This window comes from Dasypus novemcinctus, chromosome 16, assembly GCF_030445035.2.
Source record: "Dasypus novemcinctus isolate mDasNov1 chromosome 16, mDasNov1.1.hap2, whole genome shotgun sequence".
In the NCBI taxonomy this organism is placed as follows: Eukaryota; Metazoa; Chordata; class Mammalia; order Cingulata; family Dasypodidae; genus Dasypus; species Dasypus novemcinctus.
The window spans coordinates 49,211,883-49,229,356 of NC_080688.1; the positions used below are offsets into that span (position 1 = coordinate 49,211,883).

General features: G+C 37.4%; 1 protein-coding gene across 1 annotated transcript in view; it reads left to right on the forward strand.

Moving 5' to 3' along the window:
* The first annotated feature begins 13,988 nt into the window (after nucleotides 1–13,988).
* Nucleotides 13,989–17,474, forward strand: part of ASXL3 (ASXL transcriptional regulator 3) — a 186,424-nt gene continuing 182,938 nt past the window's right edge. The window contains exon 1 of the mRNA XM_004472558.4: nucleotides 13,989–14,074. Coding sequence (XP_004472615.3) covers nucleotides 14,021–14,074 — 54 coding nt within the window. The 5' untranslated portion in view covers nucleotides 13,989–14,020. The remainder of the gene's footprint in view (nucleotides 14,075–17,474) is intronic.

Sequence of the window (17,474 nt, forward strand, 5' to 3'; positions counted from 1 at the left end):
AGAAATGGGTTAGCTTTCTAATGGGAATATATTAGGGTAAAATCTTAAAATTCTGAGACTGTGAAAAAGCCCAAATCAAGGCATCATCAGAGATGCTTGCTCACCAAAATTTGGCTGCTCCACCAATCCAGAACTCCTGCCATTTGGCAAGGCAAAATGGCGGCCCATCTGTGGCTTCTCCTCCAGACTCACTTTCTCCCTGAATCCAACTGTGGGTGATCAGGCATATGGCTCATCTCTCCCTGGGCCTTGTCTTTTTAGCTTCAGGCTGCTCCACTGGTTCCAACCTCCAGCCCATTTTTCAACCTCTCAGGGTTTCTCAGTCTTTCTGAGGCTATAGGTAATTCTGGAGTTCTCTCTCACATGGCAGCATAAATGGCAACTCCCTTTCTGTGTGATCCATTAATGTAAGACACCAGTAAAAGGACTAGGACCCACTCTGGGCCCCACAGTCTAATCTAGGGCCTTAACTGAATTGATCTAGTCAAAAGTGATCTAATCGAAATGTCTCTTGACTGAATCTAACCAAGAGGTCCCACATATAATAGGTTCACACCCACAGGAATTGGTTAATTTAAGAGTATAATTTTCTGGGGTCTACAAAAGATTCAAACCAGGACAACACATAAAATCGAATTTGGAAGGAAGACAGCAAAAACTGCTCAGAAAGATGTTTTTAGCTTTAAACACATTAGCAAGAAGGATTAAATAAATCTAAATTTCCAATCAAGAAGCTAGAAATTGAAAAGCAAATTAAACCTGAAGTGAGTAAAAGGAAGGTAATAATAAAGAACAGAGGAGACATCAATGAAATAGAAAAGCAGTAGAGAAACTCAATGAAATAAAATTGTTTCTTTAAGAATATTATCAAAATTGTTAAACATATAGCTAAATTGACCAAGAAAGAGAGAAAAGACACAAATTATCAAAATCATGAATAAAAGAGGGAATATATAAAACTCCACAGAAATTAAAAGAACTAAGAGGAAATATTATGAATAAATTTATGCTATCAAGTTGTGTAATTTAGAGCAAGTTGACAAATTCTTAGGAAGGCATAAATCACCAAAATCAACACAAGAAGAAATAAATAAGTCTGATTGGATCTTTAAAATGAAAAGAAATTGAATAAGTACTTTAAATTCCTCATACAAAGGAACACAAAGTCTGAGATGGCTTCACTTGTTAAATCTATCAAATATTTAAGGAAAAAAAACCACAAATCCTGCACAGACTGTTTCAGACAATAGAGAAAATGGAAAGAACTTCCAGCACATTCTCTGAGACCAGTATAATCAAAATCAAAGTATATGAAGGCATCACAAGAAAGAAAACTATAGAACTATATTTCTTAGGAACCAGATGCAAAAAAGCTTAACATATTGGTAAACAGAATAAACAAAATATAAAGTGGATTACACAGCATGGGTAAGTGTGATATATCCCAGTAATGCAAGTTGGTTTAACCTCCAAAAAGCAATCATTATAATGTAGTTTATATGGTATATTGCAGTTATTGAACATAGGGAAACTCAAATGATTGTCTCAATATATGTCAAAAATCATTTTACAATATTCAACATTCATTCATTATAAAAAGACTCAATAAGTTAGAAGTAGAAATGGACTTTCTCAATCTGATAAAAAGAATCTGAAAAATGTAGCTAACATCAATGGCAAGGGAAATTGTCTGTTCTTACATTTATTCAGCATTTCATGGGAAGTTCTAATCAGTGCACTAGACAATTAAAAAAGAAGAAAAAGATAGTACATTTACACAGATTGAGAAGAAATAGTAAAAGTTTATTCACAGATAGCATGGCTTTATGTCAAAAAGTATAAGAAATCTACAAAGAAAAACCTAACAGAATTAGCAAGCAGTTTAGAGAAGTTGTAGGGAATAAGATCTATGTACAAAAATCAGTTATGTTTCCCTATACTTAAAAAGAAAGTGAGAAAATGAATTCAAGAAAAAATAATATTCAAAATAACATTAAAGAAATATAAGTCTTAGGAAAATCGTTTTTGAAAAAATGTAAAACCCATACACTAAAAAGTTCAAAGTATTGGTAAGAGCAATTTAAAATGTTATAAGTAAATGTACAGACAGTAAAAGCTCATGGATGAGAACTCTATATTTTCATGAAGGAAGTTATTTCTAAATATCCATAAATTGAATCCAACCTCTATCAAAATATCAGCAGGTCATTTACTTTCCTTAATGGAAAATGACAAGCTGATCCTATTACTTATGTTGAAATCAGAAGGACCTTGGAAAGGCATAACAACTTAGAAAACAGGAAAACAAAGTTGGGAAGCAGACTTGGCCTAATGGTTAGGGCGTTCATCTACCACATGGGAGGTCCACAGTTCAAACCCTGGGCCTCCTTGACCCGTGTGGAGCTGGCCCACGGGCAGTGCTGATGCGCACAAGGAGTGCCGTGCCACGCAGGGGTGTCCCCTGTGTAGGGAAGCCCCACGCACAAGAAAGTTCAGCCTGCCCAGGAATGACACCACACACACGGAGAGCTGAGACAGCAAGATGATGCAACAAAAAGAAACACAGATTCCTGTGTCGCTGACAACAACAGAAGCAGGCAAAGAAGATGCAGCAAATAGACACAGAGAACAGACAGTCGGGGCAGGGTGGGGGGAAGGGGAGAGAAATAAATAAATAAATAAATAAATCTTTAAAAAAAAAGGTAAAAACAAAGTTGGAGGTCTTACATTACCTGATTTCAAATTTTATTGTAATGTAACAGTAATCAAACAGCATGCTACTAGTATAATGACAGACATATATAGCATGCAATCTAATAGGGAGTCCATAAGAACATCCACATAATTATGGTTACTAGATTCTCAGCAAATGTTCCAAGAAAAACCAAGGGGTTAAAGGTCTTTTCAACAAATGTTCCTAGAACAATTGGATATTCATATGCCTAAAATTAAAAAAAATTGATAATTGTTCTTCATCATACATAAAAATTAACTCAAAATTGATCATATATCTAAGTGCAAAAGATGAAACTAGAAAGATTCTAAAAGGAAACATAAGGGAAAATATTTGTGACTTTAGGTTAGGCAAAGTCTTCTTAGATATGACTGCATAATCACACTCAATAAAAGACAAATATTGATGAATTGGATTTCATAAAACTTGAAATCTTTTGCTCTTTAAAAGATACTATTAAGTAAACAAAATATCAGTATAGGAGAAAACATTTGTAAGTCATTAATTTTATAAGGGACTTCTATGAAAATATATGAAGAACCTCTGTAGCAGTTTGGTATTATTTATAAATTCCAAAAATAAATACTGGATTATGTTTGTAAATTGGTCTGTTCCTCTGGGTACATTAGATTGTATTGGATTGTGTAGTAGTTTGGTATTATTTATGAATTCCAAAAATAGATATTGAACTATGTTTGTAATTTAGTCTGTTCTTTCGGGTATATTAGATTGTATTGGATTCAGAGGTTTCACTCTTATTTGATTAAATTATGATTAAGGCTTTGATTGGGCCACATCAATAGGACAGAGAAAATGACATGGCAGAAGAGAAAGTTGTACTTTTAATGCTGGAGTCCAGGGAAGTAAATACACAGAGAAGCAGACACATGAGGAAAGACATTAGACATTAGACACGGCAGAGGCCCCAAGAAGAAAAATGAGCTGTTTGCCTGATAGTTTACAGGTGGCCTTGTGGAGAGAGCAGAATAGCTGAGCCTGGAGAGAGCCAAGACTTAACCCAGCCTACAGCAGGTATTGGAAGAAGCTGGGACGATGGAGCTTTAAGAGGAAGAGGAAGCCTGAACCCTTGCAGGTGTCAGCAGCCATCTTGCTCCAACATGTGGCAATAGACTTTGGTGAGGAAAGCACTTGCTCTTTACGAGCTGGTAACAGTAAGCTTCTACCCCAAATAAATACTCTTTATAAATCCAACAGATTTCTGGTATTTTGTATAAGCACCCAGTTGCTAATACAATCTGTAAAACTCAAAATGTAAGACAAATGATAATTTTTTAAAAACAGGTAAAGGTTTGAATATTTACCAAGGAACTTATGCCACTTTTGAAATGAGTCTGGCAGTTTTTTAAAAACTTAAATATATATTAGTCATAAGGTGCAGCAATCCACTTGTAGTTATCTATGAAGAAAAATGAAAACATGTGTCTGTGTGAAGATTTGAGTGCAAATGTTCAGAGCAGTATTTTTTATAAAAGCCTAAAACTGGAAAAAAACAAAAGGTCTAACTGATAAATGAATAAATGAAATGTCATCTATCAATATACTGGAATAATACTTAGAAATAAAAAAAACAGACTATTCATACATGCTACAAAATGGATGACTCCAAAATAGGTTATTCTAAGTGAAAAAATCCAGTCACAACAAAACTACTTGTTTTGTTATTCCATGAATAGGAATTTGTAGAAAAAACAAAACTAAAGAGAAAAATGAGATCATTAAGACCTGGTTCTGGAGGTGGGTTTGGGTTTGACTTTAAATGGGACAAGAGCACTTTTTAGAGTTACCAAAAGTTTCCAAAATTATTTTAACTGGACAGGGTTGAACATCTGTATAAATTTACAAAATTTAAAACATCAAATGACACAATTACATTGGGTTAGTTTGTGGTATTTAATTATACCTCAGTAAAATGGATAAAACCTAAATAAAGTAGAATTCAGAGAAATAATTTAAAAAATAGCCCTTCATATATTTAAGAACTTAAGTTATCTGGTAAAAACAGTTCCACAAAAAATTAATAATTACTTCAGTTATAGGTAGCTTGATCAGTGAATTCTATCAAACAATTAAGGAAGAAATATTATTAATTTAACAAAAATTATTTTAGCATTTCAGCATACAAATGAGCTAGGAGCCTTTTCCAACTAAAATTGAGGACAAAAATACCATAATATTAAAACATTCAAAGTTATTATTAAGAAAAGATGGGAAACAGATGTGGCTCAAGCAATTGAGCACCCACCTCCCACATGAGAAGTTCTGGATTTGGTTCCTGGTACCTCCTAAAGAAGATAACAGATAGCAGACAATGAACAAAAACAACTAGCAGACAACTAGTGCAAACAATGAGCAATAACAATGAGCAAACAGACAAGGGGGCCATCTTGGGGGGGGGTATTAAAGAAAAGGAAATGAGAGATTAATATTTTTATGGGCCCAGAAACAAAAATCATTAAAATGTTAGAAAAAAATGAATCCAGACATATAAAATATAGTAATAATGACCAAATGGGATTTATGAAAAAAAAAGAAAAGTCTGTTAACATTAGAAAATCAATGTAACATACTACATTAACAGAATAATGGAGAACAATCATGTCAGTAGATATAGAAAACCTTTCAATAAAAATGTAAAATGCATTCATGGGAAAACAAAACAAATCAAACCTTTACCCTACTAGGAAAAAAAAGAGAAATTCTTCAATCAAATAAAAGGCATCTGCAAAAAAGCATATAGCTAATATCATATTTAAGTGGAACATGAATTTCCTTACTCCAAGGTTTGGGAGCAAGGTAAGTGTGTTTACATCCATCGGTATTCAGAATTGTACCAGAGGTTCTAGTCAGTGCAATAAGGCAAGAAAAAGAAATAAAAAGCATTAAATTGGGGAAAAAAGTGTAACAGCTATTATTTGTAAAGAACAATTGTACGTATAGAAATTTTACTTGAATCTATGAAAAAGCAATAAGTGGACTTAGCTTGGCCACAGTATACAAGCTCTATATTCAAAAGTTAACTGTATTTCTATAAAATATCAGTGAATCATTCAAAATTAAAATTAAAATATAATTACAAAAGCATTAAATATAATATGAGAATAAATATTACAAAAGATATGCAAAAGCACTACATTGAAAATTTAAAACCTGGCTGTGAGAAAAATTAAGTAAATCCCTCTAAAATGGAGAGAGTTACCAATTTTATGGATATACCAATTTCAATATTATTAATATTTCCATTATTTCTGAATTGATCTTCAATCCTTATCAAAATGCAAATTTTTAGATTTATAACAAAATGCAAGGACCTAGAAAAGTCATAACAATATTGAAAAGGAAGAAATTTTAAGGACTTGCATTGTCTGTAAACCTCTGTAAAGTAATCAAAAGTTTATTTGTGGAAGTATAATTAAATAGATTAAAGGGAACAGAATATAAAGTACAAAAGTAGACTCACAATTAAATTGATATTCAACCACAGTGCCAATTCAATTCAATGGGTAAAGTATTTATTTTTAATTATTGTGAAACACCTGAATATCTATGTGGAAAAAAAATTAACTTGGACTCCTATCTCATCCTATACACAAAACTTAATTATAATTAAATCACGTACATAAATGTAAAATCCAGATCGTAAGGCTTTTAGAAAAAATGATGGGAGAATGTCTTTTAGAACATAGGGCAGGCAAAGGTTTCTTAGGCAATAACCAAAATTTCTACCAACAAAGAAAAAATTCATAAATTTGAATTCATCAAATACCATCAGACACAACTGCAAGAATGAATACAAGCCATTGGCAGGGAAAAATACGTACAGTACATTAATAGTCCAAGCTAATCTTGGGTGATTGAATCAGAAAGTAGTTGTGGAAGGTGGGTATTGACTAGAAATGCCTGGATTCCCCAGTACCTCCTTTAAAAAAATGTCTTGAGGAAACATTCTTAGGGTAATGGAAACGTTCTGTGTCTTGTTTTGGATGGTAGTTACTGGGGTATATACAGTTATTAAACGTCATGGAACAGAACTCTAAAGACCAGTATATTTTAATATATTTCTATTATGTCCCAATTTTAAAAGAATAGAAATGAAACTTTATCCTTTGCTTGTTTTTCTTTTAAGTCAAACACTCCTTGCCTGCATAAAGAACTCAACAATAAACCCAGGCATGGAAAAGGAGGAGGAATTAGTTTTAAGAAATGGAAATTAATTGAGTATGTTCAAACAGAAGAATTGTGATTTAGACATATTGGGTCTACTACAGAATTAAGTATCTCTTGGCCTGAAAAGGGAGGAGGGGTTCCAGAGAAAAGAATTTTCTACTGAAAAAAACGTGCATCGATCAAAATTCTTACTAGCGACTCAATCCAGGTAATGTTAAAAAGCATGATTCATTATTTTGACATCTAAATGTCATAACTATCTTTGATCCTTCTCCTTGGGGATGCCTTACCTAAATGTGATAGAGAGTTAGAAAGTCAGAGGGAGGAGGCAAGCAAGAATCCCTATTTTCTGAATCTCTCTATTCTTACACAAATATAAATATTCTTGGCCCTCATGCCCACCCTTCATCTCACTATGAAGACCCTGGACAGATTTCAGACACCAAGGGTCACTGTTCGCTTTTCTGAAATACAGTCCTGCTGCATTTCCACTTGGCTTAGGTAGGTCCGTGAGGGAGTGGCAGTTTCTGTGCTCCCCACTCCGTTTCTTTTCTCATCACATAAGCCAGTGGGATAATTGGATGGCATTTCCTTGCCTACAATGGGCTCCTAAGAGATCTCCCAGTTATTCTTGCTATTTAGCTAATCAATCATGTCACCCATGGTTACTAGAAGTGTGTTGGTTACCATGATCAGTCCTGTCCCTGCAATAAAACTCAACAGGAAAGCAATAAGAATTCTTCAGTTACAAAAGGAGCCCTATCTCCCCATCACTTCAATCCATCCTTGTAAAAGTTGCAGAATGACCTTTCTATCTACTTTTGTTGAGCTTTTGGTAATGTGTACCACACAGAGAAGGAATTCCAATACTAGATTAATACCTATACTCTATACTTTATTTATCTTACTTTACAACTTCAAATAGCATCCAGGTGAAAAGTCACTGAAATGGGTTATTTGTAAGTAATTCCTCCAAAGTGCTTTTTTGAGGGGTCTCAATCACAATCCATTTTGGTTACATGGAAACTGAGGCCAGGAGAATATCAAAGACACAGTCAAGATTCCTGCAAATTACAGTGTCTGAGACAGCAGTGGTAATCAGAATTCTAGTCGCCTTCATGAACTAAGAACATTCTTTCCACATAAAGATGGATTTAGCAGCATGTAATTTTCTTTCTTATCCACTAAATGTGGGATTGAATTAGAGTTTACCTAGAAAAATCTAATTTGTGGTTTTGAAAGTAAGCAAAAAGCTGTTACACTGCAATGTTGATATTCTGATCACATTACATATGCATAAGAAGATAGTATCAAGCAAAGCTTTATTTACATTTCCTAAGTATGTTTTTTTTTCTCTCTCTCTCTCTTTTCTTTTCGTATAAATAATGAGTGGTGTAGTTAGGGAATATGTGTATCACTCTTTGTGTAATGGATTAAGTTTGAGTCCTGTTAAACACCAAGCCATAAATCAGACCTGGTTTGCTATGCTTAATTAAGGGCTTAGAGGAGGGAAAGAAGGTAAATTCTTGAATGAAGACCTTTGCTCTGAAGCATAGTTTGTTATCAAACAAAGACAGTAAAGAGACAAAGCAGAAAAATAAGCAAGCAATTTAAGAGAGTGAAGAAAAGGAAAACTATAATATTTTTAGCTACTTTATTCTACTTCACACTGGATCTGTCATGAATGATTTTATTTTTCAATTAAAGCATTGGAATGTAATAACAATACAAATTGATCAGACAAAAACAGGTCCTAAAATCATTCTAATACAGGGGTTCTTAACTTTTTTTGTTCCATGGACCCCTTTGCCAGTCAGGTGAAAACCATGGACCCCTTCTCAGAATGTAGTGGGAGATAGTTTTATTACACTCAATTAGCATCAAGTCTAACAGCTACCTAATTTCAAAGTATGGATGAGCTTAAGCTATTTTTTGAGATATGCAACAACTGTAATGTGAATGAAATGAATACTACTGTAATTTATTGCATACATTCGTAATGAAGGAAATGCTAGATTTCATTTAAAGGTCAGAGAAAATAAAGATAATTAGTTGATTTTTTTCAATTCAAGCTCACAGATCCCCTGAAATCTTTCCACAGGCCCCTTGGGGATCCAGGGACCCCTGGTTAAGAACCCCTGCTTTAATAAATTTTAAAAATTAAACTATATGTCATGACAGTATAAATAACATTAGCTACAGAAAAGTTTTGGAGATATGAAATTCCATGGTTATTTTTTAGCTCCATGTATCTCCATAATTCAAAGTATATTGAAATCTTAAAATATTAAGGTACATATTTCAAGTAAAAAAAATGATCACATGAACATACTGATTTCCTGGTTGGATAATGGTCACTACTTTAGGTAAGAATAATCTCAGATAATATTATTAAAACACCTAAGTGTATCTTCCTATAGTGCAGCTAATGTTATAGTACTAGTCTAAACTGATTTTAAATGGATATATTGAAAGACTTGAGAAGTATATTACATAGGGCATATAGGATTGAAGTAAGAGACATGATAAAAATTCATTAGCCCTTCCTTAGGAGCACCACTCAGTAATATCTAACTAAACATGACAAATAATGCTAATATTTGCTTTATTTCACTTCGTTTTATATTATTCCTGAAGCTCTCAGTGAAATACAAGATAAAAAATTTTGCTCTTAAGGGTAGAAAAAAATGGAAATACATATTGATTTCCTGGAATTGTACTATGTTCACAATAAAAGAGGTTAATTTACAAATTTTCAATCATTTTTCACTTAGCAAATATTCATTGTACTCTAGATTACAAGTAATTTGTTTGTAGCTGGATATTCTATGAATTCTTCAATGGACCAGGGAAGCAAGGAATTTCCAAGCTATTTATACCCTCACTGATGGTTAAATAAGGATGTTTAAGAAAAATAAGATTATCAAGTGTCCTTATTTGTAGAATTCAGAGATCCCAAGCTTATGCATAGTGAATATATTTCAAAAATAAAAACCTGGTTGCATGGTCATCAGGACCACCTAACACCTCTTCCCTCTCCCCTGCAGTGCTTGCCTCCCTCTACTCTCCCCATCCTTCACTAGCTCTTCTCTACCTCACCTTCTCCCCTGTGTGTGCATGCTGGCGAATGTGTGTGTGAGAGAGGTGGGAAATATTTCCATTCATTCTGACTTCATGCAGTGGACATGTGGGATGGCAGTTATGTGTTAATACACAGAGGCTCTGAATGCTAAGAACAACCCAGCCCTTTATTCCTGCCTGAAACCCCGAAATTTTCCAATATTTGGTTAATTCTTTGAGTAGGCTCCATGGTGAAATCCTGTATCCCCTGAGGGACCTCAATCATGACACCAGGACCCCTGTTGCCACATTTTAAAATATCTCTATGCTTGTTATTGGTTTCTCATATTATCTTTAACCCTTTTCCATTACACAGTCACCTCAATTTAATCTTACATAAATTGACATTTATTACTGATTGGGTTTAATCTCTATTGAGCATTTTTCAGTTGTTAAACGTGTAACAATTCTTAAGAACAAAACAAAACAAAACAAAAAACTATTCCAGGAGATGAAAAGATCTGCTGCTAGTGATGAATGGGGGCCATGCACAACAAGAGTTGTTGAATTCGGAATCTCATGGCAAGAATGGAAATGAAGGGAGCAGAGGAATGCAGAGAAGGTGCTGCTACATGCCAATTACACCACGGAGCTCCCCCACGGCAGTATACTTGGGATGGGCTCTTTGAAAAGGAAGAATTTATGGGGGCAGTTTTAACTGGAAACTGGTCTATTTGGGTTATTGTTCCTCTCCATTTGAGGGAAGAGTTCTTGAAATACATGTGATCTTATCTGCTGGAACTTTTCCCTAATTATCCTGATTTTCCTAGACTTCTGTTTGGAAAAGCATCTCTCTAGTCTCCCAATTTGAATGTTCAAATCGTACCCATCCCTAAAGTCTTCTTTCAAAGGATATCTCTTCCTTAAAGCCTTCTTTAATCTCCCCAGCTGAGAATTTTTACTTATAATTTTACATAATTCTATTAGTACACAGTACATTTCTTAGGAAGTTTATTATTTTTAACCTTTAAAAAAAAAAAAGATATCCATGTAATTTACCAAACTATAAAAGATCTGTATTTGATTCATATATTCCTTCCCCCCTCCCCCATATAGACAAATATTCATAAGAGAATGAGTGAGTCATAAAGAAAAGCATGGCTGAATGAACCTAGGTAAATGTTAAAAAAAAAAAAAAAGGAATACAACAACTATAGCAGCTCTGGAATGATGCCTACCTCCACTCTGGTGTGCTATGATATACCTATTATTTTGGTACAGAATATTCACCAGATCTTTAACCAGCCTTACATGTTATGAGCTATTTATATTTAAGTACACAAAAGTAGGATAGGGGTAAAATCCAAAAGCCAGTTCATAATATTGGTTATTTATATTTGGCTTCAGTCAGACAAGGAGTGCATAAGCAACCGTTTCGTTTGTTTTTTGTTGTTATTTTTACCTTCAATTTACATCTGCTTAAGGGGACAATGCATTTTCTATTCTTTAATAATCAGAACTTGGCCTTTCTATGAAGCAATTAAATATGTATGTTTTCCTTTGGCTGGCTCCAAAACTTCTTATTAAGCTCTATTTCACAGAAAACAACAAATTATTGTGTAAAATACATATTTCTGAGTAGAAAAAAAGTCTTAGAAAATATAATAAAAACACATCGATTACTTTATCCATAAAGAGAATTCTTTAAAATAAAAGCAGATGTGAATGTGATTCATATTTAATATATTTCAAATGCAAAGTAAAAATATAATACACCTGGACAGAGTTATGCACATTGCATGGGTAAAACTTTCCCCTAGGGATAACTTCAATGTGTCCTCTAAATTCATTGAAAGAAAGAAAGAGACGGGTAGGGGAGGGGGGGAAAAAGGAAGGAGGAAGGAAAAAAGGAAGGAAGGAACAGATGACCAGAGATAATCTTTTGCTATATCTTTAATTTTTACTCTAATGAATTAATAAAACAAATATTAAAAAATGATTAGTGTAATCAATTTTGGAGATCAAACATATCTATTACTACAATCATTTGACAATGTCCTTAAAAGGCATCACCTTACTATAATTTTTCCCATGCTTAGACATGTGTCTTTTATTAAATGTAGATGTTCATTTCTTAGATATGAATATTTTTAAGTACTGCAGTAAAGAATAGTAGAAACAATATGGAATTCGTTTTAAAAGATTTGGGTTCAGTTCTCAACTGATTTGGCAAGAAAACTTGGATATAACGTTTTTTAAAAAGATTTTTATTTTAACCCCCCCCAACACCCCGTTGTGTTCTCTCTGTGTCCATTCCTATGTGTTCTGTGTCCGCCTGCATTCCTGTTAGCAGCACCAGGAATCTGTGTCTCTTTTTATTGTGTCATCTTGCTGTGTCAGTTGTGTGTGTGTAGCGCCACTCCTGGACAGGCTGCACTTTTTTTTTGCACAGGGTGGCTCTCCTTGAGGGGCGCACTCCTTGCACATGGGGTTCCCCAACACAGGAGACACCCCTGAGTGACAGGATACTCTTTGCACGCATTAGCACTGTTCGTGGGCCAGCTCACTACAGGGGTCAGGAGGCCCTGGGTTTGAACCCAGGTAGGTAGGTGGAGGCCCTATCATTTGAGCCAAATCCGCTTCCCCAATATAACATTTTGAGTTTCGTATTCTCTTTTGTATAGAAGAGGGGAAAATGTGATAACATTAAAAAAACAAAACTACTATTTGCATACTATTAATATTATATCCAGGAAGTAACTAACTTTAGATAACTAATCCAGGGTGAGTGCCCTTTTGTTTTTTAGATACTCAAGATAAAACCACACATAAATAAAGTCATAGAGCCATTTCTTTCTCTGCCTAATAATACATTTATTGATCTAAATAGTTCACCAACGATTTAAGAAGTTGGAAAGGCTACAATAAGCTTTATGATATTATTTATTTTGGTAGTTTGCTAATAAGGTTAACAATCCAACTCTTCATGCATCTTGTACCTAGTAATTATAAAATAATTTACATATTCAAGCATCGACTGGGCAGTATTTACATATGGATCTACTTTGTTACACAACGATGACTGTACGCTACTTAAAAATAATTAGTGTTACTGCACGGCACTGCATTAGCGATCCGCGGCCACGGCTCTTTTCGTCTTGCATTGTGTAAGATGACGTAGGTGGCTCAACCTTGTGTCAAGTTTCACGTTCATTATTAATTCTGTATCAGAAGAGGCTGGTTTTGTAACCGGCTCCGGGAATCCAAGGAGTCAAGCAGAAACCCTTTAACCGGGTTAAAGAGTCCCTCAGAGGAGAGTAGTGGGGATGTGGGTTGTGCGTGTGTTTGTGAGGGTGACTGGGCGCGCGTAGGACAGAGGCGTCGAGTTGCGGGATGGACTCGTCCCCAAGTTCTAGGGCCGCCGTGACCCCGGTTTTCGGCCCTAACGGAGCCAAAGACTCACGGCCTGCACGCCAGAGTAGCACCCCGTGGGTTTTGGGGGGTGGGTAGAGCGGAGGGGGCTCCCGCGGGGGCCTCAGGGCGTGGCTGGAGTGGGGACGCGCGGCGAGTGTGCGCGGGTGTGCGCGCGCGAGAGGGCGAGTGTGAGCGCGGCGAGTGTGCGGCCGCGTCGCCATTCCCCGTGACGTCAGAGTGTATTGTGTGAGCGGGGCCGAGCGGAGCTTCCCCGGAGCTGTCACCGCGCCGGCCGCGGCGGCGGCGGCGGCGCAGCGCGAGCCCCGCGCGAGCGAGCCCGGCCGGCTCCGCCCCCGCCCCGGCCCCGGGCCCGCCGCCGCCCCCGCCCCCGCCCCCGCCCCCGGCCCGCCCGCCGCGCGCCGCCGCCGCCGCGCCCCCACCCGCGCACCCCACCCCCGCGCTCCATCCCTCCCACCCGCCGCCGCCGCCCTCGCCGCCGCCCGCGCGCCTCCCCCCGCGGAGCGAGTGCGGGTCACCGGGTCACTGGGTCATTGTCTCCGCGCCCGAACCCCGAGCACCCCGTGGAATCCCCCACGTCATCATCAGAACCATCAATGAGATGCAAACATGAAAGACAAGAGGAAGAAGAAGGACCGCACCTGGGCCGAGGCTGCCCGCCTGGTACGTACCGCCCCCCGCCCGCCGCCCGCCGCCCGCGCGTCCCGCCGGCCCCGCAGCTCGCCCCGCGCCGGCCCGGGGCGCCGGAGACGGCCACTTCCAGCCCGAGCCGCCGCCGGCTCGCCGGGCTCCTGCTCTTTGTTATTCCGCGGGAGTGGGCTTGCCCAGGGGCCCCGTGTGTGTGCGTGCGCGCGCGGAGGGGCGCAGCGATTATCTCGGGGAGCCCCGCGCCGGCCGCTCCCGGGACCGCCCGGGACACTTCTCCCGGTACTTCGCGCTCCGGGCTCGGCTGTGCCTTATCCTCGGGTGGATCTGCCAGCGCTCGGTCCCGCTCTACTTCCCTCTCTGCCGCTCCGGAGACCTTTGTGTGGCAATTACCACTCCCTCCCGGCCCCCCACCCCCCGGAATTTCATCAATAACTCTCTGTGCACGGTCTGTGTGTGTGTATGTTCGGCGTTTGTGAGTTCATACATTTTACACGTGCATGTACGGTGTGTGTCCGATACGGACTTGTGGGGCGTATGCATGTGGGGTAGGTCGTTGCGTGTCTGTGTGCCGTGTCGTGTGCATTAGAGATGCACATTGATACGTGCATGTTTTGTGTGGATCCGGTTCGTTTGTGTTTCTAGGTATTGTGCTCTGCTCGATGTTTGTGTGTACATTCTGTACACGTGTGTGCGATTTGTGAGTGTGTCGGTGTCTGTGTGTGTGTGTTTGGTGAAGTTGGGTCAGTGTCATTTGTAGTGGGAGGTTATTAAAGAGTGTACAGCTAGGTGTTTTACTGGGTTCGTGGGCGGTGTTACTTGGCTGGTTTTCTTTAACCTTTCGGAGCTTACGTTTTAATCATCGAAAGAATGTCTCTATAGAAATGCTGGTTGGCAGAGGGGCGTCGTCGTCTTTGGTTTGATGCGTGTGTATGTATGTGTGTTTTCCCCCCCTTCTTTTAAAGGACAGCTGTAAACGGATTTTTTTGTGTGTGTGTGTGAAAGGATATTTCTGTACAGTGTGTCTCACGGGAATGCAAGGCATTACATTTGAAGCTGAGCCTTTCAGGGATTCGGCTGCATAAAATTAAATATTTATTCACCAACTTACTCTCTGTTATAAATTGGCCAAAAGAGAGCAGACTGCATGCAGCAGGGAAAAAAAAGACCCGAGGACATGTTAGAGGGCTGACTTTATAAAGACAGCTTTCCTATAACTAGGGTCATTTTATTTTATTTTATTTATTTTTTTTTTTTAAAGCTTTAAGCAACTATGTTATGCTCTTGGAGAACATTTGTCAAAAGTAATTATCTGAGTTTGGTTGAAGGGCCTTGCTGGTATGTCTCTGGATTCTAGCAAAGGGTTTTAGATAATTGGCCCTATTGCTCGGTAAGGAAGTGACAAAACTCCTTTTTAATTGCAATCTAGTTATTGGTAGCAGGAGTGTCCAGACCCCTTTACCTCATCTCTTTATTTTGTAGCGCTGTGTTATCATTTCTCCCCTTATCTGTGGTGGTGTTAATCGCTAAATCACTCTCTGCAGATGAATGGGCAGGTGATAGTCGTTCTCTAATGAACTGCATCTGGCAAGGGCAACTTACTTCCTGGGGAATATGTGAGAAGTAAGCAGTAAGTGTTAAGTAGATGCCAGATTGATGTTCTCGCTGAGTTTTTGCTAGAGCATAGTACATTACTTATTGTTTGCTCGGCCATTAATTCAGAATTGTGTGGGGGTGTGTAAAGCTCCTGAAAATGCATTATTCAGGTTTCTTGGAGTGGCAATCAATTCGTATTAGAGAGCTTCAGTGTATGTATTTTAAACAAGTGAACAATGAGTTGATTTATAAATATTTTAAAATAATGATTCATGGATTAGCCATGCCTGCCTGCAGAGAATTATTTAATAAGTGACATTATTCTGATGGAATTTAAGGCTAGCCATTTATTCGTATTCAACCATTATGTTACTATGCTTGAAAGTACTGTGCTTTGTTATTTGATCTAATGATAGTATATCTCTATTGATCCATCTTGAAATATGTTTCTAAGTCATCGTCTTCTTTTGTTAAAGTAGAATTTTTCTATTGCAAAGTTCATTGATGGGAAAAGACACTCTAGGAGTCATCCACACAAAAGAATTAATGATAGACCAGATGTCTCTATTTTAACCAGACATATTGGACTAGTAGTTATGGTAATTTTTCAATTTGGATCAAGTTATTTTTCCCCTGGTAGTTGTACAAATGTGTTGCGTTCAAAATGTGAGAGTTGAAAGAAAATACTGAATAATTGTAAGTAATTGTGTTTTTTCAGAAATACCATTTGTAAAAGTGACTTATAATTCTAAACTTATTTTGTGAATAAAAGAGAAATTGATCCATTTGGATAATAGTGCCATTTTTTTCATGTTTTCTTTATGATTATATGAGTACATGTGGATTTAAAACTCTCTTCCAAACTTGCATGATAGAATGTTTTGACTCTTGTAATTGATAGTTTTAGTTTACAAAATGTAATGTCTTTTTAGCATTTCCGTGATAGAAATACTGTCATTCCAAATTTTAAAATGCTCCTGCTGAGTTTTGTCATTATTTAAGACTTTTAACCTTTTCTCCACCAATTTTTCAACTAGGTGTCTAATTTTTTAAATTAAGAATTCAGGATGGGTCAAAGATATGCCACTCAGTATGGGGTTCTTGAAATATATGACCTAAAGAGAGAATGCTCAAATTAATAATAATAACCTTCCAACCCATACAGTGTATGTAAAACCTTCTGGAGTGTGTTGTGTATGTGTAGGTTTTCTTGAAAGAGAGCATGTCTTGGGAAAGGAAATGCAAAATAGATTTTTTTTTTGAGCTGTAATCTAAAGCTTATGTTTAAATGTAGCTTTGCATTCATTTTTAAGAAAAAATATATGGAAGAATTGTTTTTTCTAGAGGAAGAACTTCCAGTTGACAAGAGAAATTTTGTTTTCTTCTTTGTGAGAAAAGTATAAGGTCTCCTTATCTGTGCACTTTGAGTTGTACCTCCAGAGATTTTGTTTCAGACTTTGCAGCTATTGCAAGCTCTACCATTTTCCTCCTAGAAGTATGTTGTGTTTGTATGTGGTAGGCCTGCACAGCTTACAAAAGAAGGAATGATGATGTAGTTTCCATGTATTTTCAGAAACTCAGGCTGTCTTTTTAAAATAGTAGTACCCCATCTATTTTCTTTTTTTTACTTTCTACCCTTCATCAGTTGCAGAATTTCAGTTTTTAGCCTCCTCCCCTCCCCCACGGCCTTCTGCATTTGTGGTTGTTACTTTGCGCATTGCTATTTAATATGGAGTCTGCTCCCAAACCAGATGCATTTTCATCTGTTTTATCTGCTCTTCTAAGGTTGTAGAGTCTCAGAGGATCCCACAATCACATGGAA